This window comes from Canis lupus, chromosome 2 (genome assembly GCF_048164855.1).
Source record: "Canis lupus baileyi chromosome 2, mCanLup2.hap1, whole genome shotgun sequence".
Lineage (NCBI taxonomy): Eukaryota > Metazoa > Chordata > Mammalia > Carnivora > Canidae > Canis > Canis lupus.
In genome coordinates, this window is record NC_132839.1 from 71228033 (window position 1) to 71250337 (window position 22305).

At 46.3% G+C, this 22305-nt stretch overlaps 1 protein-coding gene and 2 long non-coding RNA genes across 4 annotated transcripts; 1 reads left to right on the plus strand and 2 right to left on the minus strand.

The window, feature by feature from the left end:
• Positions 1 to 958: 958 nt before the first annotated feature.
• Positions 959 to 11522, minus strand: TMEM128 (transmembrane protein 128). 2 transcript variants are annotated; one of them, XM_072806410.1, is made up of 5 exons: positions 11180 to 11522; positions 9100 to 9241; positions 5143 to 5301; positions 2732 to 2840; positions 959 to 1546 (listed from the first exon to the last, which is right to left on the minus strand). In XM_072806410.1, exons 1-4 carry the CDS (start codon positions 11274 to 11276, stop codon positions 2741 to 2743), a joined length of 498 nt encoding a protein of 165 aa, XP_072662511.1. In that variant the 5' UTR covers positions 11277 to 11522; the 3' UTR covers positions 959 to 1546; positions 2732 to 2740. The 2 variants fall into 2 exon arrangements, with proteins under 2 accessions (XP_072662511.1, XP_072662512.1); XM_072806411.1 differs by having other exon boundaries at positions 9100 to 9238; positions 11180 to 11312.
• Positions 11034 to 15007, plus strand: LOC140621284 (uncharacterized). Its single transcript, XR_012021012.1, has 2 exons — positions 11034 to 12432; positions 12926 to 15007. It is a non-coding gene; the product is annotated as an uncharacterized lncRNA (long non-coding RNA).
• Positions 15008 to 16343: 1336 nt separating this feature from the next.
• On the minus strand, positions 16344 to 18804 carry LOC140621292 (uncharacterized). The gene is made up of 3 exons (XR_012021024.1): positions 18391 to 18804; positions 17369 to 17401; positions 16344 to 17274 (listed from the first exon to the last, which is right to left on the minus strand). It is a non-coding gene; the product is annotated as an uncharacterized lncRNA (long non-coding RNA).
• Positions 18805 to 22305: the final 3501 nt, after the last annotated feature.

The window sequence follows — 22305 nt, forward strand, 5'->3', positions numbered from 1 at the left end:
AACAGAAAGAAAAAGCTCTCTAGAGAGAGGGGTCCCGAGTGAGTTGCCACTGCGGGCTTTTATGGTCAGGGTTTTATAGAAAACTGACCAGAGAACTTACATCTTCTTGACATGACCACTGATAGCAGCATGATTACTTCTTTGAATATCTCATCTCTGAGGCTTAAGACAAACGAGGTGGTCTGGTTCTGTCTCCTTATCTCTGGTTTCCTTATACCTCAGACATTTCTGGGGATTTTGGGGGAGCTGGATCACTTAGCCCCTTACCTATCTTCCACTACCTAGCCCTGCCGGTTCCTTACTCACTCTCATCCCAACTTCTAGGGTTTGCAACCTCAACTCTGCACGGGACCCCCCCATGTCACTGACTGACATGACTACCTGACTCTGACCTGTCTGACCTTGTTCCTGACTTGTCATGAAACTCTCACGTGTGTGTGCCCAGAGTGGGCTTGATTCTGCTCATTGATCATGCCCGCCTTTCCCCATTCCTGATCCTGAATCTACTTGGTCTTTCATTCCTTTTCAATTACCATCAATGGAATGAGTGCCTACTGTGTCCCAGGCACTGTAACAGGTGTCTTGTAAGCATTATTCCTATTAGCCACAACCCTACAGAACAGAGAGCGTTCCCACTTCACAGTTGGGAGAAAGATTACTACTCAAGGTCTGGTAATGGCAGGTGCAGGGTGGGATCCAAGCCAGAGCCAAGTGGTAACTGAATACCCCATCATCAGCTGAAGCCCCTTCTGAGGGGGTGGGGTGAAGATCAACACCAGGCCTGTGATATTTGGGTTTCATATGAACGTATTTGCATTTGTAGGCGCAAATACTGTCTTCCCGAGGTCTTTGAAGAGCAGAGCAGACTTCTCTAAGAAGGAGCCCTATTCCTCTAGTTAACTTGAAGTGTTAATAGCTGAAAACAAACTTTCCAAAATCTGTAGTAACAAAACCCACAAGAGTTATAAAAATACTTTATTTAAATGTCAAGGAAAAAATTACACATACTTAAAAATGATTAAAAGTGCTTATGTTAAACAAATGCTAGAAACCCAATAATTTACACGTGATAAAATCTAAAGTGACAGGAATACACAAAATGCTTTCAATTGGTCCTCTCACCTAACAAAACTATTATAAAAATGAGATCTATATTAATTGCTGAAGCTGGGTTAAAGGCACAGGACATGATCATTCCTTTATATACACCCAATGATCATATACAACCAAAGAGTGAACATTTTATCTGCAATTTGGGGAGGACATCATGTATCTATAATGAAACTCAGCCAAAATGTTTACACCACTGCTTGCTCCAACGATTCAAACTGATCAACAATGCAAACTAATTACTTCTGTTTTAAACAGAATTTGAATTTGATTCAATTACTTGAGTTTAAGGAAAGGCAAATGAACTTGAATTTATTCTGATTTCAACCACACTGCAAAGTTTACTTTTTCCAAGGAAACCACTCACTTCCTAGATAGACACACTTTAGCGTTTCCATTAAGTCTGTGATGCTTCCAGCAGCCTGAAGGTCTAAACCTGAAAGAAAATCAACAGTGACATCCTAAGTGAGACATTCTACCTTCTGCTGCTGGATTTACTGTTAAAAAGCACAGTTTAGCCCACAGGCCTACAACAACTCTGGCTCTCCATTACCAGATGTAAATTCACATCAGCAGTACATCAAAAACTCATGAACATGTGTAAGAAGTCAAAACTGAACGACCAAAAATGTAATGACTTCAGGGGGAAGGGGAGAGGCAGGACACGTGGTAGGAATAGGTGACTTCTTGTGACGACAGACTTGAACTGGGAGAAAGGGCTAGTGCGACGCCGAGGGCCCCAGACATACCACAGTGTGTGCAGGGGACTCTCCCCACAGTGCGGTCAGGGACATGCCAGTGACCCCCTGCAGCCTGGCAGCAATGAGTTTATGTCTGTTTCTCCTCTATATGGGCACAGTGACTCTCCTTTAAAACTCCAGAGGGAGCACATGCTAACAGCTAACAAGCTGAAGTCAGTTTTCTAGCACCCCAACTATTTATTTTCTAGCACCCTAAGTATATTAGCGTCTACTTCTTTGGGCCTGTTTTCAGGCCTGTAAACTAAGTATGAAATAGATTTCCTCCAAGCCCTGAAGTAAGTGACATGAAAGTAGTGGCTGTCTTGGTCCTTTTTGCCATGTCCCCAGCACCTAGAGGGAGAGCTCTCAACACGTATTTATGTGACAAATGAGTCATGTGACACTCAGGAAACAGACCCTACTGTGAAAGGCAGGGGTCCAGGGGGGGCAGTTGTCTGCGGGGAAGAAGAAATTCTGTAAGTAATACAAAAGGAAAAGGTTGATGTGTCATCTGTTACGAGGCAGCCAGAGTAGGTTAGAGTGCCTGTTCTCTCTATGCTCCCATTCCATCAGAGCAATCTAGCCTGTCACCATGTATGTATTAGGTGAGGGAGGCTGACTTCAGGAAAAAATGATCTACTGTGTGAACTTCTCTGTTCTGGAAGGTGCGAACCCTGTCTCAATGACGTCTCTGAATGGCGGGTGCCTTGCCTAAGAAGCAGGCATAGAGAAAGAATTTATGCAAAAGGGAAGGGGTCGCAATCCCTTTTGTCTGAGTTCAGTGAATGAATAGTCGACAAGTTGGCCTGCACCTGAAAATTGTCATAGAAGATGCTGTTCCAATGCGTTCAATATGAGACATGCCATTCCAGAGCTCCTACCTTTAGAAATCATCCAAGGAGTGAGATGAGCATCACAACCCCCATGAACTGTGTGAACAACAGCAACGGTGTGAGGAAGGACCACACGTGCCACAAAGCAACGTTGAAGCTGAAAAGGACAAAGCACACATGGTGGGCAACTCCAGCTACAATCTATACACATATCCTGCTGTGGAGTCTAGATTTAGAGAACCCACTGTTGACTCGGTTTGGGGAAGTTCACTTAACCAGCAACTTTATACGTATGACACGTTTCTCAGAGATGTGATTTAGCCGACACTGGAAATATCACAAACTCTTCCAAAAGCACTGGGAGCTGGAGTGGGTAGAGGTCCTCCCATGAGAGTGGGCCCAAGAGGAACCCAAGTGTCTAAAAGTCAGCATCTGATAGAGCAGGAATTATAATGGCTACAGCCTGCTTTTACGATCCACAAGCCATCAAACGATCATGGTCAAGACAGTTTCAAATATTTTTTTATTAGAAAAATAAAGCATCTGCCTTTGGTTCAGGTCATGATCTCAGAGTCCCGGGATCGAGCCCCCACATCGGGCTCCCACCTCAATGGGGAGTCTGCTTTCCCCTCTCCCTCTGCCTTTTCCCCCCCATTCATGTTTGCTCTCTCTCTCTCGGCTCACCCTCTCTCTCAAATAAATAAATAAGATCTTAAAAAAAAAGAAAAACAGAACGAAAAAAAGTAATCACTTATAAGTTGCTATTAAATTTCCTATTGAGAAAAACACTATTCCGGTCACCTAGGTAAAAATAAGATAGCTTCTAAGTGCAAATGATTTTTTTATGGACTGAATTTCTAAGAGCAGAAGTTAATTAGAAAAAACTATAGTCAATTAAATCAAGGTTTTATTATGTAACAGTTTGATAAGCAGGACTTTAAACAACTATAATCCTACTATTCTAAAAACTAACATATTTGGGGTGATCTTGCTCTTACAATGTAAAACAGAACACCTGGCCACCCACGCCACTGAAGGGTAACATCCACATCACAAGGTAATACATGTCAATTACCCTTAAACTTCAACTACAGAAAATTCATCATAAAAAACATGCATTTAAACTGAGTATGTACAAAAGTATATGGTTTTTCCAAAATCAAAATTCAATTAGCATAGAAAAAGGAAAAAAGCTATAGGAATATAGACAACACATAAAGAATAGTTTTTCTCTCTGGCTGGTAGGATCATGCTGATTTATTTCCTTTGTGTTTTTCTGTAATTAATAGATTTTTCTTCAGAGAACAAGTATACTTCTATACATATTAAAACAAATCAGTATTTTTCATTGAATAAACACCCAGGAGACACGTGTGCACATGCGCACCAGACTCATATTCCAGAATGTTAAAAGCATCATTAAAAACACCACCAAACTGGAAACAGGGATTCGGTGATAGGCCGAGATGCTAACCAGCAATGAGCAGCAGTGATACACAAAGCAGATCTAACGAAGGATGGGGTGAGATAGGATGAGACTGAGGCAGCAGCAAGAACAAAGGTGAGGCTCTGCACACTCTCTATGAAGCATGGTCCCAACTGCAGCTCCACTCATGGCAATGGGTTTTTCTTTCACGATACAGGAAAGACAGCAGCTTTCTACTTGTTTCTAAAGTTTTGAGCATGAGAGTAATAAACAGCACACAAAATGTGTAAACAGCCAAATGTAAATGAATACATAATACATGAATCCATTTCTAGAAAGCTCAAAAAACTAGACAAAACAAAAACAGTATTTAAGAGATGCAAAAAAGGGGCATCTGGGTGGCTCAGTGGTTGAGCATCCGCCTTTGGCTCAGGTTGTGATCCGGGGGTCCTGGGATCAAGTCCCACATCGGGCTTTCCTGCAGGGAGCCTGCTTCTCCCTCTGCCTGTGTCTCTGCCTCTCTCTCTCTCTCTGTCTCTCATGAATAAATAAATAAAATCTTGAAAAAAAAAAAAAAAAAGAAAGAGAGAGATGCAAAAGAAAGCAAATCCCACACAGGTCAGAGCAGTGTCTGTCCCTGGGCAGGAAGGACGGTGCCTGGAGAGGTGGCGGAGAGAGGGGGACATAAAGGGATTCTGGGGCTGGCACTGTTCTCCTTGACCTGGGTGGGCTCTTGCCAATGTTTCTCTTAACTTGTTCAGCTCCACAACTTAGGTTTTTCCACTTTCTGTATGTATTATATTTCACACTGAAAATGACTGAAAAAGCAAAATATCCGAAATACACACAGCGTGTCACCATTTGTATTTTAAATAGTTAAATACATAAAGAACCTACTGGAAAGGAACTCCAAGACCAGCAATGATGGGAGGCCATTTTCTCATTATTCCTTTTCATTGAGTTTTGTACCATATACATCAGTACCCAATCAAAAAACGTTTCATTCCTATTAGTCATTTCAAAGTTAACTTACCAAATTCCAGCCGCAATGAAAGTAGCAGTTGTAACGGGTATCAAGGTGGGATACTTGACATCATAATCTTCAATTCCACAACACCACTCCAGGTAGAGGATGCAGTAACATGCGATCGACAGACTGATAAGCAGCAGGGCACCGCCCACGACAAACCAACTGCAGAGACAAAAGCGACAGGAGGGTTGACAGCACTGAGCAAGTCAGCAAGTGTCTTAAACGTTTTCACTGAGAGCCTAAAAATCAATTTCCACAGCTCCTCAATCCCAGCTTTCAGAAGGCCTCTGTCTAAAGAGAGGTGGAGTGAGACAAGAGGAGGCCAGCAGACACAGCAGAAGAAAGCAGGGCCTTCAACACACGTGTGCTGCACACACTCCAAAACCACCACCCAGAGCACAAGTGCGCTCAAGGCTATGTGTCTTCCTTAATGATACAGGACACGCCGCAGCTTGGTCTCTTTCTGAAGATCTGAATGTGAGAGTAAGAAACAGGTACTGCGAACACCTCCAAGTCAGGGAGGGTTTCTGGGAGTACTGACAATCGATGTGGAAAATGGTTTCTTCAAACTGCCTCTCAGAAGAGATTGCTGAGGGAGACACACCCATTTTGAGAAAGGGCTCCAATCCTCCTCTTGAGGGGCAGTGTCTTTTTTCTCACTTCTAATTCTACCCAAGACCCGAGACTCTGCATGTGAAGGTGGCCTCCTGGGCCCCTGCTGTCAGGGGACAAGGCCAGATTTGGGGAACAAAGCCCTCTCCATCCGCCAACATTCCCAGCCCCCATTATCTTTCCCTTCTCCTTTGGGAGAAGGCCAGTGTTCCATGTGGACAAGATGGGTCACGGGGGCTGGAACAGTCAAGTCACACAGCCGCTGAATACACATCCAACCAATGCAAGATTCCAGATTCCTTGAAGGCATTGAAGGATGCCAAGTTCTGGGATTAATTATGAGAGACAGGAGAGCATGGCAATTAAAGCAGGGCCTTTCACATGTGCCGGTCTGGCTTTGGATCTTAGCTTCAGCATGACTAGCCTTGTGACTCTGGGACAATTCCTTACCCTCACAGTCCTTTGGAAATGTCACCAACACTTACAGAATCACTGTGAGAATCACACAGTTGCTCAGAAAAGCACTTCCCACACAGTTAATGCCCAGGAGCAATAAGTATCATTCCACTGGGGTGATCTATGAAAAAAAAATTTTTCATGATCCTCTTCAAAGAGGCCTTCAAAGACCTCTCTTCTGCCACAGTGTACATTCTCAACAGGGGTGATATTGCCCCCAGAGTGAAGACATAATCTTACTCCTTCTGCGTGTACAAAGCACAGATATTCACACAGTAGATAAGGGAGTGATTAGGAATAACATGGCTTGCAAAGCCTCCTTAGGACATGCTAACAAAGGCTGAGGAACACTGTGCCAGAGTTACAGTGACCTCCTTGCTTGGTCAGAATCCTTCTGTTCATCCGTATTTAAAATCACACAGAATCCTAGTGTGGCCACAGAGTCCAGATTTGGTAGCAGACAGACACAGTTGAAGAACCTGCCTAAACCGAAACAATACTGCAGGTCAGTGGCCCTCAACCCTGGCTGTGTATGAGTCACTGCAACAGTCCCAAAGGAAGCTAACTTGCCCTGGTTTCCCAAATTGTGGCGTGGTGGCTCTGAGGAAGTTGCCTGGGCAACTGCGACGGTAATTTTTGTTGTAGTTTAATCAGCTCTCCAGTCCCTACACACAACCAGCAATTTCCTAAAAATGGAGATTTCCAAAGCATGGTGATGATCCGCTTTAATGTTGACCCGTCTCTCCTGTCTTTGAACACAGTCTTACAACCTTGCATAGATTTAATCTTTTTTTTTTTTTTTAAGTAGGGGTTAGGGGAGCAGAGAGAATCTTAAGCGAGCTCCATGCTCAGCACATAGGCTGATGTGGGACTCGATCTTACGACCCTGAGATCATGACCCGAACCAAAATCAAAACTCCACTGACTGAGTCATCCAGGCGCCCCTAAGCTTGCATAGATTTAAAAACCCTAAAGCCTCGAGCTTCTGAACTTGGGCTAACAGCAGGACAAGTAATAAGAAATCACCTCAGGTATTAGAGAAATAAGCCGTTTGCAGAGAGCAGATTGTGGCCTATACTCCCTCTTGGGTACTGCTCTCATCCCAGGACTGCTCAAACTCCTCACTGCTTACTGAGGCCCTCGGGAAGAATACAGTGCTACTCAAAATCCTCAGCCTTTGAGTGTCTGCTCATGCTTTTCTCTAAGAGGACATTTTTTTCAGGCCAGGCCTGTGACTTCCACTTCCTTCTCTTGCTCCACAGCCCTCCGTCCAGATTCTGAGTCCTGGCTCTGCCACATGACAGCGTGTGCCCCTGGGCACTCCACTTACTCCTGCAGCTGCCCCCAACATCTTTTATTGTAACAAATTATCCCTCAGCTCACCATTTCCTTAAACTAGTGAGAATACTTAATATAAGGAGACAAAGAGGTAAATCCTGTGCATAAACTTACACAGCACATGTCACATGACTGATTTATCAGTCTTGGACTAGAAGAGACAGTGAGAGGCTAGAAATGTGCCTCATTCATTGCTGTCACCACAGCCAAACACATCTCAGACTCTCATGACATATCTGAATAACAAAGAGACAGCTGCCCCTGGTAGTGTGCAAAGTAAACACTCTCTCTTTTCCCAGCCCAGGTTCTAAACCAACTGAGGGACAAGAAGGAATTAGGCTAATGAGGTCAACTGTCAGCTTTTTTCACAGATGGGAGCACAAGAAGGTAGCTCTGGTGACCAGACATACTTGCCAGGCTCCAAGTTGTCAGGAATACCTAGAGACCCTCTCATCTGGGGGCTGCTCCCATAAATGATGGCAGAGAAAAGCAGACAGGAATCTGTGCTTCCAATGGGCAACTGGCTCCCAAGAGAAAGAAGGAGCTGAGCGACATGTGCCTGGTTCTTCATCCTGGACTCGGTCAGGGAAGGAGCAAGGAGGGCAAAGGGCAGGATAATAGGAGTGTTTGAGGAAAGCTCCAGCTCATGGGAATGAGGAAAGAGAGGCCCAAGCTTTTTCCCTCCAACAGTTTAAATAAAGTCCCATATGCTTCCTTTCTCCTAACTGCATGCTTCGTGCACCTCCTGACTCTCTCGCCAGTGGTCACTGCTCTTCCTGAAGGCTTCTGAAGAGAAGATAACACGGAATCAGAGAGTTCTAGCTACACCTTTCTAGCCCGGCTGCTCTTTGCAAACAACTGTGTTCATACCCTATGCAAACCACCACCCCTCCCTATGCCTGCTCCACTGCTCACCAACCTCTCTCCTTTTTTCTGTTATGGGGCAGGGGCTCCAGAACACTCTCCAATGTTCAGTGAGGACTCAGGTCTGATTCACAACCTTGTCTCCCATGTCAGCTCCTGAGATTATATCAAGAGATCCCTATCCTCTTGAATGAGACGATTTGACATCCAGCCTCAGCTCCCAACTCCCCCCTCAAGTGACGTCAACTCTAATTCAATCACTCCCCTTACCTTGTTAGCTGTAACTGCTCTCTGAAAACAACCTCTGACCTGGTTCTCACCCACCATGGTCCTCACGCCCTCCTCCCAGTGCTCCTGCACTTTATCTTCAGAGAGACCTCAGCAGAATCTTTCTTCTTCCACCTTTTACAAATGGATTAGATTCTTCTTAAATTCACTACGTCTGCCGTCTTACAACATACATGTGCTGAAAGGCATGCTGAAATACTTTCCAGGCTCATCTGTTCTGCTGTTCATGTCCAAAGCACACACTCTCTTCTTCAACCTTTGTATCACTAGCACATCCAACATGGCACCTGGCAGGAAGTAAGAGCTTTCTAGGCATTTGTAGAATTCAATTGACAAAACAGAACATGAAAAATAAGATGGTGATGCTTAATTTTACAAAGCTAAGCAATAAAGTTTTCTCACCTGCTAGTGTGAAAGTTTTCTTTAATGGTTTTAAAGAAGTCAACATAGTAGGTCACAACGATGGATGCCAAAATCCAGAATCCAGAATGGATATTAAGTCTTGGAAGAGGTTTCTCCTTTTTCTCAACAGCTGTAGAGGCTTCTGCAAATAAGAGAGATTTCAACTTATCAAGTCACCATAGATTTATGAGGAAAAAGAACATCTATTTTCAGCCAGATAAATTAATTTCCTGGAGCTCTCCAAAAACCAGATTCTTTCCAATTAGAGTACCACTTTCTTCCGTACAACCACCAAAATAGGTTTATAAATGCAGAATTAGTAGGATCCTGCTATAAAACATGTTCAATATAGGCAACTTTTCCCCCCTAAACATATTTTAAAATCAAATTCATAATTATTATCATCTTTTGGAAAGAATGACACCATCTGGCAGTGTAGGAATTTTAGTTTTTATGTTTCATATATCGCCTAGGAGAGCAATTAGTCTTGTTAATTAAGAAAAATGCGGACAGCAGACATTACAGCACAAGATGGACTTGTAATTACCCCCAAAATACTACTTTTAACTATGTAGTTCAATTATTGCAAACAAACACAACCTTTTGCAGCAGCTCAAAAGTGGCAAGGGCACAGTGGAGGTCTAGTCTCAGCACAGTACTGTCTAGACAGGTAATGGACAAATCAAATTTCTTCCATATGAGACCTAATCTGAAAGATAAGGTGGCTGGGGTTGGGTCTAATGCGTCATTTCTAATAAGTTCCCCAGATGAGTGACATGCCCATGCCCGCTCTCTCAGTTCTTGTGAGAATCACTGGGATACATCTGAGGTCCCCAGCCTTTAGCAAACTATCAGAGTCCCCAGGAGACCTGTTTATAATGCAAATTCTGGGACAGAGCCTGAAATGAATAAACAAGCATGCCTGGGCATGATGTTTTCTGTTTATTTTTAAAAGGGTAATAGGGATCCATGGGTGGCTCAGCGGTTTAGCGCCACCTTCAGCCCAGGGCGTGATCCTGGAGACCCGGGATCGAGTCCCACGTCCGGCTCCCTGCATGGAGCCTGCTTCTCCCTCTGCCTGTGTCTCTGCCTCTCTCTCTGTGTCTATCATGAATATATAAATAAAAAAATATTTTAAAAAAAATAAGGGTAATAGGGATCCCTGGGTGGCTCAGCGGGTTTGGCGCCTGCCTTCAGCCTGGGGCCTGATCCTAGAGTCCCAGGGTCAGGTCCATGTCGGGCTCCCTGCATGGAGCCTGCTTCTCCCTCTGCCTGTGTCTCTGCCTCTCTTTCTCTCTCTGTCTCTTATGAATAAATAAAAACATCTTAAAAAAAATAAAAGGGTAAAAAAAAATAAAAGGGTAATAAATGCACATAACTTACAGCACACAGAACAGAAAGATCTAAAATGAAATCTTTTCCTATCCCTGACCCTCATTTCTCAACCCAAAAGCAATGACCCATCAGCTTCTACGAATCCTTCCATATCCTCTGCATTTACAGCTGAACAGACCTCACACGTCCCTGGGTTCGTACCCAAGGGGTGGCATACCATCCTTGGTTCTGCGCCGCCCTCTGAAAACCACCCACGGCGGTACAAAGAAGTCCGCCTGCTGCGCCGCGTGTGAATCATCCCAACGTACCGAGCCCGCTCTCTGCTGACGGGCAACGAGATGTTTTCAGTCGTTCGCTGTTACAAGCAACGCTGAGGTTAAACACTTTGCACATATGTCCTCAGGTTTTGGTAAGAGTAGGATTCTTTGGTAGATTCTTATAAATGCAATCAGACGGCTGGTTTTTTGTTTTTGTTTTTAATTTTAACGGCTATTACCAAACAGGTGTTAAACCAGCTGTCCTGGGAATCCCGGAGCGCAGCTGAGATGAAGATGCGCAGGGCTAAGAGATCACCAGGGATCTCTCAGGGAGCTAAACACCCGACTTGCAAAACTACTTGGCAAGCCTTGGAAAACCAACCCCGGTCCCTCCAGCCAGGGCAGGGCTGCGGGAGGCCCGCGGGGCCGGCCATTTCCGGGCGCCTCGACTCCGGCCCCCCTCGGCCGCGCCCGGGGGAGCGCCTCACCCGGCCTGGCGTAGCCCTCGCGGTCCTGCGGGGCCTCGGTGTCCGGCGGGAACAGGTACCGCCGCCGGAGCTGCTCCCGGGCCCGTGAAGCATCCATCTTGGCGCCGCCCAGAAGCGCGGCGGAAGTGACGCGAGCACCGGACCTTCACCGTCACTTCCGCCCTCGGATTCCCAGATGGTCGGTGTCGGCTACGGTGAGAGGGTGGGGGTTCTGCCGTCTTCGTGTTGGGGAGACTGTAGGATGAGGTTGGCTTAGCCACCTGTGCGTTCGAGTGCGCGGTTCGAGTACGCAGACATGATTTGAGTTTCAAGATACTAATCCTGCCCGGGCTGCGCGGACGCCGAGTCGATTCCGACCTACGGAAGCTCAGAAGGACCAAGCTTACGGATGCCCCCTAACGTGTGCCGGGCAGGGATGCGCGGCTCCGCGACCCCGGGGTCGCCGGCCTCCTCTGACTCCCCTGTGCCCAAAGCATCTGGGCCCCGGCCTCTCCCCTCGTCCTCCTCCTCTGCAGGAGACGCCCGGCCAGACTGGAAAGGCCCGCAGGCAGCCCCAGGAGGAGGAAAGCCCCGCCGGCCGGGCCCAGGTGCCTGCAGCCCCCTGAGTCTCAGGCTTGGCCCCTTCGACCTGGAGGGGCTTGGGCAGGAGATAAACCTCGCTGGGCCGATGTCGTCTTCGGCACCTCGGGGGGGGGGGGGGGGGGGCGGGGATACCTGCTACACCTTGGATCTGTTGTGGGATTTAAGGGGGGAGCACCCGTGTGTGTTCCAGGTCAGCCCCCTCCCTCTGACTCGTGACAAATTGCCCCCGCTGGGGACGTGGGAGCCAAAGTTGCACTTGGCCAGAGAACTGCTGATCCCCATCACTCACGGCTCAGCAACTGAAAAAGACTGTCACTAATTTACAAGCTTTTCTCCATCAGTAGTCCTGCTAATTGCTCTCCTACCCCACCCGCCCTGCGCATCACGTGTAGAGAAATGTGCCTAACCACCGAAACGTTTACTGAACACCTACTATTTGCTGGAAACTGTTAGACACCGCGCTCAACAATGGAGATAAAGATGAAGAAGACATGGTGTTGCCCTTGAGGAGCTCCTGGACAGAAGATAACCTCAGAGACCTGCTACAGCATAGTTCAGTGTTTATAAATGTAGGCAGTGTTTATAAATTTAGAGTCGTGTGTCACCACGACCACCACCATTCAGTCACCATTTTCTGAGCAGCTTTATCTGTTAAAGTGCTGAGGACAGAGGTGAGTTAGAATCTAGTGCAGGAGTCCATTTCAGTACAAGGCCATAATAGAAATACTGTATTGGGGTGATGGGGTCACCAAATAAAGGACAATGTGCAGTGCTGCGAGTGTGGGTGGCAGGGAGAGCAGTGTGAGATGGATTTAATACAGGGGTGGATAGCCCAGAAAGCCTCCACCCAGGAAGTAAAATTTGAACTAGTAGGCACTCTGGTATCTTCTAGAGGTCATGAGTATTTGCAGAAGAAATGTCATAAATATTCAAGAGAAGAACGTCCAGTTTCTGCTGGTTCTTTCATTTCTTCAGCCTTTCTAGCAGACCCGTAGGAGCAAAGGATTTAACAGCTGGGCAGATCGTATGGCCTTTCTACACAATACCTCCTTTTTTGTTTGTTTTTGTTTTTTTCTTTTTCTTTTCAGACTCCGCCATAACCGGGGTTCATCAATTCAAAGCCAACTGAGGTCTCAGCCCTCCCCTCTTCTCTCTCTTGTACAGGTTTAGAAGCCTTGTCAACAGGAAGTGAATTCCTCCTATCAAATACAGTGTTCTGTTGATTGTCTCCCTGCAAAAAGGTCAGTGCTGGGGCTCCCTTGTAACTGAATATTCCCCAGAGCATTGCAGGGATTCCAAGGTTTCCATATGTAGCATGTTCAGGTCAGATCCGGTTTCCCCTTTGATGGTTTCAGGGCTTTTGTATTTGGATCTGAAATCCTTTGAGCCTTTTTTCCCCTGATATTTTTAATGGCACCACTCGCACACCATATTGATGATACTTAAAAGCAGGTTGGGAAAAGTCCAGAATTTAATGACCACATCTTCATTGCTGGGGCCAATTAAATAAGTTCTTAACTGTGTGTTCTGTGTACCTTAATAGATACCTGATATCAGATTGCGACCAACCAAGGAATTTCATTTTCAATGTCAGTTACTTAGGGCGGGGGGGGGGGGAATTGACTATGACCTTTGCTGGCTCTTCTTAGTAACAGGGTTATGTCAAAGGTGTTTATAGATTTTTGAATCCTGGCTCCTTTGTGTTGGGACCTTGGGCATGTTATTTCATTGTTCTAAGTATCAGTTTCCTTATCTATTAGACAGAAGGTACCAGAGTGAAGATAAATATGTACCAATCACTTAGCCTAGTGCCTGGCATGTCCTATGCATTCAAACAGGTAGTTACTATTCACTACTACTTAGCTTTTTCCAGATCCTGCTCACCTCCTGATCAGTTATTTATTCCCTTCTGCTTGGGCTCCAGAAAAGATTCTTGTGATTTCCCTTTGCTTGCGCTCTCCTACCTGATTGTGGGTAACAACCATATCTTAGTAGCTCCCCAATGCCTTGCAAACACCTGGCACATAGCAGGAATTCCATTACCCGGTTTTCACCTTGACCCTTGACCATCATTAACTGGGTCACTGTGGACACACAGTGTCCGCATTGTCTGCTCTCTGGTAGTTCTGCAGAGGTCTCATGAGGGTGACCCTGTCCTAGGGGAAGACACTGGCCCCAAACCGACCTGGCAGTCCTGGGGACTTGGGCCGGGGCTCTTGGGGAAGACATCCTTTGTTGGTATGGTCAGTGTGGTCTTGGGGCTGTAAGGTCAGCATGGTCTTGGGGCTGCAACCATGCACACTCAATGGAGGAAGCCTACCTAGGACGGAAGCTCTGAGATGCAAGCCAAGCCAAGAGGTCACATTTGTTGGTAGCATTTCAATTCCTGACTCTAGCCAAGCCCTGGTTAACCTAGTTAAGAACGTCAGCTCTGGAGCCGGCTACCTGGTTGACTGGCATTACTGATTCTGCAATTACTGGCTGTTTCGACATTGGGCAAGCCACTTAACTGCTCTTCTGCCTTAGTTATCTCACTTGCAAAATGGGTTGAAAATAGCATCTACCTCACAGGATTAGGTAAAGATCAAAAGTATTAATACCCGTAAAGCACTTAGAACAGCATGTGACCCAGTGAAAGCCCTCAATAAGTCTTACCTGCTGTTAATAATACATTGCTGAGATGTCCCCGATTTTTGAGCCAAAAAACCCCCCAAATATCATTTTTTAAAAAACTAATGCCATTGGGATGCCTGGGTGGCTCAGTGGTTGAGCTTATGCCTTTGGCTCAGGGCATGATCCCAGTCCCGGGAACGAGTCCCACATTGGGCTCTCTGCAAGGAGCCTGCTTCTCTCTCTGCCTCTTTCCGTGTGTCTCTCACGAATAAATAAGTGAAATATTAAAAATAAATAAAATAAAAACTAATGCCATGTAATTGGTTTTGTGTTACCTGCAACCCTGAGTCCAGACCAGTGCAACTCTGTTCTCGTGCTGTGGCACATAGTTGCTACTTGGCTCAGCTAGATGGTGAGCATCTCTAGGAATGAATTAAGACATGCAGGGCTCTGAGAAAAGCGTCTGGCCTATGGGAAGTACTCAATAAATGTTAACTTGTGTCACTTGGGATACTGCCCTTCCTTCCGGAAAGAAAGCCAGTTTAAAAAAAAAAAGTCTTAATTATATAAACAATGCAATGAAATACGGGTCTCTCTACACAAGTCCGTTTCCCTGATGAAAGCTACAGAATGGGGATCACTATGTAAAAAGATGATGAACAAATTTTTGAAGGCTTTTGGTCCGTACTTTGAAAAAGTGGGCAGACTGCACGACTTCACGCTCCCACCAACAGTGGGCAGGAGAAACTGTCTTCAACATTTGCAACAACTGCTTTATCATTTTGGTAAATTTTTCCTAAATGATAATGGTTAGGGGGTGTTGCTGACATTTTATTTATTTAGGTAGTTATTTTAAAGATTTGTTTATTTTAGCATGCGGGGGGGGGGGGAGGGGCAGAGGGAGATAGAATCTCAAGTAGATTCCCTACTGAGCATTGAGCCTGACATAGGCCTGGATCTCATGATGCTGAGGTCATGACCTGAGCCAAAATCAAGAATTGGACAGTTAACCCACTGAGCCACCCAACCATCCTATTTCCCTGTTTTAATTTTATTTTCTTTATTAATAGCTTTTTTTTTTTCACACATCATCTGTTTGTACACCATTTTCCTTTGAGGATTTTCATTCTCTCCTTGTTTTTGTGAGTCAGAGAAGCCTTTGAATATCAGATCTGTGGTACTTTTGCTTTTGTCACTTTACTGTTTGCCTTCTAAATTTGATCATGTTCATGCCTATGTTTCATTTAGTTTTGTGTTTCTTCACTTGCCATAGCTTATGATGAAGGCAAAGTTGGGATGAGCCTGCCTGGGGGAGTATAGAACGGAAATCCTGGCAGGTGGGAAGTGCTCAGCCACTTTGAGGACATACCACGTGACAACTGTACTTGGATCCTCTTCAGATGGACGTAGTCCTACCCTGCCTGTTTGTTAGGCAACTAGCTATACCGGGAGAATTTACTTAGTTAACCACAGTTAAAACCAACCCTAGACAGCCTAAGCAAAATAATAATGACAGTAATGACAACCATAGCAATAACTATTATAATCATAAAATACATGAGCAGTTTTTTTTGTTTTTAAAGAAGCTTAGTGGAATTCCTCTAAAGTATTTTACAAAACTGAAAGCAAAACTAGGATTTCAGTCAGGTCTCAGTGAGGTAGCTCCAGGAGCACACACAAGACTCGGCTTTGAGGACACTGTGTGTATAGTGGATGGCGGTGTGAAATCCTTGGCCTGGAAGTTTGTTTAAAAAGCTTTACATGGGGGACGCCAGGATAGCTCAGTGGTTGAGCATCTGCCTTCAGTTCAGGGCGTGATCCTGGGGTCCAGGATCAGGTCCCGCATTGGGCTTCTTGCAGAGAGCCTGTCTCTCCCTCTTCCTGTGTCTCTGTCTTTCTCTCTGTGTTGCTTGTGAATGAATAAATAAAATCTTAAAAAAAAAAAAAAAAAAAAAAGCTTTACGTGGAAATGTCTTTATAATGATGATCTAAATCACCAGTGCTAAGTCAGGTGGAAACAAGGAGTGGGTTCCTGACCAAAGGAAAGTTTGACCAGGAGAAAAACCTATGATACCTATGATATCAAGGAGACACCAGAGTTCACATCCTGATTCTGCTAACTACTCATATGACTTGAGGCAAGTCACTTTAGCTCTCTGCATGTTCTCATCCATGAAATGGGTATAGTGACATCGCCCTTCTAGATTAGTTGAAAGATCTGGGAGATGTACAGATACAGATATAAAGGGCTTAGCACTGTGCCTGATATATGGGAAGACTCCATATAAAGGGACCCACGGTCATCGGGGAAGTGGAGTCTAGAGAGTAGGGAAAGGCAGCCCGGGAATGGCTGTGGTCAGTACCATGGTCAGTACCAGTGGAGCAGCAGCAGGTCCTAGCAGTGCAGCCTTGAAGGGGTCAGGCTGTGGAGCAGCAGGAGGATGGATGCTGATGGAAACAGTGGCCGTTTTTGACCAGCACCTTACATGGAGTGACTAATCCTCACAGCAACCAGTCACTAGCATGACTTGTTCCATACATGGGGATACTGAGGCACGCAACTTTGTTATTCTGGAATCCGAGGAAGCTTTAATTTAGTCTCTTGATATAAGGATTAAACTATCCGTTTGTAGATTCATTGTAATCTCTGAGTAAATACCTTATTTTGTCAGAACCAAAAGGCCCCTCATCACTTGGGTCTTTGTCTGCTGCCTCACAGCTTGTGAAATGGAGTGTGGACGTGAACCCAGGCAGGTTTGGCTTCAGAGCCTGAGCTCTGAGCTGCCGTGATAAACCGGCTCTGATGTCTCAGCATGTCTCAGGACATACACTCTAGAAAAGTCGGTACCCAGGGCTCATTCTTGCAGGAACCACAGTGCTGGACCACTTCATTCATTCAGCTAGATACCAGGAAGGGAGTATGTGGTGACCTGATTGCCCTTTTCCCACCCAGACCCGTGGCAGACATTGCTAATCATTCATAGCATTTCTTACCATTCCTCAGCACCAGGGGAGGACCTCCAAATCCTGAAGAACACCAGAAAATTACCATCAATTGACCAGCATTAATAGGCCAGATAAAATCTAGTTGCTATAGCTAGCATGAAGTCTTAGGCATGCCAGACAGTAGTACAGAAGTGCAAACTGGGCATCGCTTTTATGCTGGTAAGAATCAGCCTGTCATTCCTTTAAGGAAGTAACATGAGTACTGATGTCGTGAAAGTCACAAAAGCAAATCCATGAACACACACACTTTGAACAGAGCAATAGAGAAATCCTCCTGCCAACCTCAGGAAAATGAAGGCATTCCAAGGTTGTACTGGTTGGGGACTCCTCATTCGCCAAGACTGAGTTGGATTCTGTACCCCTCCTTGGGCATCACCCCAATACCATGGCCACAACTTCTGGGGAAACCTCACGTTATAAAAACAAAACACGGGGAGAAAATCCCAGCCTTCTGAGATTGGTGGTGGAGAGCAGAGCCCCCACTTGCGAGGCCACATCACAAATCACTGCACCAGGGCTCTGATGAGGATGGAATGAGACCTGGTTCCAGGGACGGACACAGCCTGGCACAGAGAGCCCTCGAGATCAGTGCCTGACGTCATGACAATGATTTGGAACAACCAGCACCCTTAACCCATGATTCTTAAACTTGTTCAAATACTACCCAACTCTTCAACTACTGAACAGCATCAAAAACTACTCCCAGATCATGGAATACCAGGTACGTTTGTGGAGTATCATGAAATATGGAAAAATTAAGTGAAAAATAACCCAAGTGCTATAAAAGTTTATGCCCACTCTCATAGCACCTGAGCTAGAATTGCGTGCATGGTGACAAATGCCAAGAGGCTGACAATTTTTAGGGGCAGACACCTTAACATTGAGAGAGTTCTGTTGCCTTAACTTTTTTTCTGAAGCCTAGAAGAGGGATTGTCATTTCAATTTTAGCTGTAAAATAGCTCTCTGTTTAGCATAAAATTGGTCGGAGCAGAGCTGCCCTATAACATTACCATTAGAATCCCGATGCAAACTTGATGCCAGGTCCCAGGAGCAGTGCTGCTGGAGACTCCCCAGTAGAGCTGAGGCTTTACCCACCTTTGATCTACAGTAGGGAAATCTAATCTATGGACTACCGAGAGCCTCCAACACAAGTCGGCCTGAGGTCACTGGGAAGGCAGAGCAGCAAAGGTAGGGTTTCAGCAGCTCACAATACCTTCTCTGTGGCCAAACAAAGGCCTGACCTCTGAGCCATGTCTGACCTTTCAACTCTGACATATGAGTTTACTCAGCAATAACAGTTTAAACTACCAAAGGGGCAGTTTCATCATTTATATCAAAGGGAATAAATTAAAGCTTCCATGGATCCCATCACAAAAAAGCTAGATGAGTCTTTGCACTCACAAACAAGGAAACTTCTCTTTTACCAGCACATACAACTGCTTGGTACCCAAGACGGAGAGTTAGAAGGGAGGGCTGACCCCAAATCACAGAAGTTCAAAAATCTAGTAAGTGAGCTGAACAAGATCTTGGTTTTCTTTAAATGCTAAAAGGGCAATAGTAGAGTAAGAAGATGTCATTGTTTAAGAGGGGGGATTGCTGTACTGACTGAACCTCACTCAAGACAAATCTGCTGTGAAAATTTGGGAGATACCATTTTCTACAGCTTGGTAATCAAGCGGTAACCACTCCCATCCCACCCCCCGCCCCATGATTTGACAGCACTAAATTAACAGAGCTGTTCTGAGAAGATAGATACAGAGATGGAAATTTAGAAACACTGCATTTCAGTGTACCTTTGGGCAAAACAAACTCATCTACCCTCACGCGCGGAAGCTGGCTGTGTTCACTAGTAAGAGCACGCTGGAAAATCGATGGGCTGCATGTCTTAAAGTTGAAATGTAGTCAGTGACTCAGTGGTCCTTCTCATTGGCAAACTCAGCAGAAAGGGAAAAGTATCCTACCTGCACCAGAAGGCTTGTAGAGGACGCTGATTTCGTCAGAAATCCAGCCCCCCTGGGGAAAGCCAAGCGTGTCATCAACAGATGAACAGATCAGTGCTGGGCATCCATGAAGACAGTGTAAACTCCTGCTATGAAGCAACGTGGTGAATCTCACGAATGTTGAGTGAAAGAGGCCAGGTACATGCCATAGAATTCCACTTACCTGAAGTTCAAAACCTGGCCTAGCCAATGCATGCCAACAGAAGTGAGCATATGGCTGCCCTTGGGCTACAGAGTCTGCTTTGTTGGCTTGGGTGGTCGTGGCACAGGTGTGTGCGCTTTGTGAACCTCATTGAGCTGTCCATTTAGGTTTTTCTACCTTTCTGTATGGATGCTTCAGTACAAAGTTTACATTAAAAATTTAACTTATCTAGGTTTGTCGGGCAATTTAACAGTTGCATCCATGTCCTGGAGAATGTTGACATGTGAATTATAAACTAGAGTGCTACTTCAGAATCGATCTGGATCTCCTCATTTTACCAGTGCCACACTGCCTGGTACCAGCCACCTGGGCTCTTCCTGCTGTGGTCCAGTCACTTGGAGAACACTGTGTACTGGGCAAAGCCAGGTGCCTGGAGGGTGGGGACTGTGGCCGAAGCCAGAGCCTCAGACAAGCAGGGGTGAACCTGCCACCTGGGCATACTTCGTGTGCTTGAAGGGGAAATATTTGCAGACGTCTGCTATATACCCAGACACCTGTGTGCAGCATTTTAATTCCATTCTGTCTACCCCAGGAGTCAGGGCAGACAAAACCCCCAAGATTCGGGAAGGCTACATAACCAGCCCAGGAGGGGCCCTCAGCTAGTAGGACACAAAGTTGGATTCATCGTTGGTTCCACTCTGGCACGCAGAGCCCCACTGATAGCATATCACCTTGTGCTGTCTCCAACATTGGGTGGGGGTGGAGGTCTGGAGGTGACAGTGGGTGCAGTGGCAGGAGGAGGAGAAAGATGACCTAATATAGAAAGTAGGTGAGAAGCACCTTTCAATAATCAATTCAGGGGGCTCTTAATGACCCAACACCCTCTACCTCTACCCCAGGCCCACATCCAGTAGACCAGTACAGCCAATACACCTCCATGACATGCTCCTGAGCTTGCCTCAAGGCTGTTTGCCTCCCCTTCCCTAAAGACCACGTGGAGCCTGGCCCAGGGCAGGGCACTCTAGAATTACCTCCTTAGTCCTTATGGCTTCTCTCGGTTTCAATGACAAGAGCCCCGGGGCTCCTGGAGGATTCAGGTCCAAACATGTTTGTGAGGAGAAAAAAAATGAATGCACACAAGACATTGGGAAGAGCCCATCTCCTCCCAAATCCTGCTTCTCAGCAGCACCATGGGAAACGGCAGTGCACACAGCTGACAAGTGCCAGGCAGTGCCAGAAAGGTGTCCCATATGAAAACCGCAGTGTCAGAATGCATCCCTGGTGGGTTTAGGGACGCCCAAGGGCCACACCCAGCAGACCAGCATGGAAATAGGCAGAATATGGTAGAGTTCGGTCTTACACTCAACATGGACACAGTGAAGCTGTAAAGCCAGATACAAATCATTAGAGGGTCACTAAATTCCCCAGGGCTCCAGTGTTGTGCTGGAGTCCAAGTCAGGCAGGCGTGGTCTCTGTGCAGGGACTGGGGATGGTCTGTGGATCATGCTCACAGGCAGACCCATGGGCGCGACTGCACGCTGGGGGAGGCCTTACCACCAACTGCACCGGTGAAGACCCCTCTCTGACACGGACCATCAGAACCAGCAGAGCTGGCCCTGCTTCCTCACCCCCATGGAGCTTGAGGGGAAGGAGGGGCCACCCCCTCCATCCCTCAGCCCCAGCCACCGGCACTCTGCTGGCATTCCTGAGCAGCAGTCAGCCCCGCGTCTGCCCTGTGCTGCCAGCGAGTTCTAACCTGAGAACTTGGTTAACAGGATGACAGAAACAAGGACTCTGTCATGGTAGAAGTCTATGTTGTAGTCCATTTTGCTACATTTGCCCAAATTTGCCTTAAATGCATCCCAGTAAAGGGGCCCCTGGGTGGCTCAGTTAAGCGTCCGACTCTCGGTTTTGGCTGGGGTCATGATCTCAGAATCATGAGATGCAGCCGCTCAGTGGGCTCCTTCCTCAGCGGAGAGTCTGCTGCAGATTCTCTCCCTCCCTCTGCCCCTCCCCCCTTCTCCCTTTCCACCCCTTGCTCACATGCTCCCTCTCTAAAAAATTAAATAAATCTTTTCAGAAAATAAAACCCGGCACAGCTCTCGACCACAAAATGCTATGGAGCTTGCACTTGAACGTGTGACTGGGGGGAGTAGGTTTACACCCCTGACCATGCCCAGGGAGGACAGGGAAGCAGGAAAGCATCCTGTACTGGACTCAGAGGAGTTGCAGCTGGGCTCTGCTCTGTCCCTAACAAGGTATGTGGTCCGGGTCAAGCCTCACTTTACCCTTTGCTTTTCAGAATGTCTAAAGCTTCTCATGGCTCAAAAATTGTTACTGATAAATGTACAGTAGTGACAGCTGGGTTTGAGGCACCATGCTGTGCACTCTACATGCATCAGTTCATTCACTCACAGACCAAGAGGAACCTGCAGTGTCCCCATTGTTCAGATGAAAAAAGTGAGGTTTTTTCACTATTAAAGGACCAAGCCAGGACCAGACTCCAGGACCAATTCCAAAGCCTTCATCCCAACACAGTGCCCCTGAATCCCATCATCACAGCGGCACATCCCCTGTTGAGCTCAGGGGCTGAGTCTGGGAGACAAGCTGGCTCCTCGGGCTCTGTCTGCCTTTTTGCCCCCACTCCTGTTAATCCCCCTCTCACACTTGCTCTCACCTGTAACGAGGGATTAATAACAAATGTTACCAGCTCTTAAGGGCTCTTGTGGGCAAAGCCTACTCAAACATCAACAAGTGGTACAGCACAGCTCTCCTCCAGCACA

What these genes read in the sequence shown, in the direction of transcription:
- TMEM128 (XM_072806410.1), bottom strand. Translation starts at nt 11,276, where the DNA reads ATGGATGCTTCACGGGCCCGGGAGCAGCTCCGGCGGCGGTACCTGTTC. An exon ending in CGAGGGCTACGCCAGGCCGG is followed by an intron (nt 9,242 to 11,179) that starts GTGAGGCGCTCC and finishes TCTTATTTGCAG; the next exon opens with AAGCCTCTACAGCTGTTGAG. An exon ending in TTCATTGCGGCTGGAATTTG is followed by an intron (nt 2,841 to 5,142) that starts GTAAGTTAACTT and finishes TGTCCTTTTCAG; the next exon opens with CTTCAACGTTGCTTTGTGGC.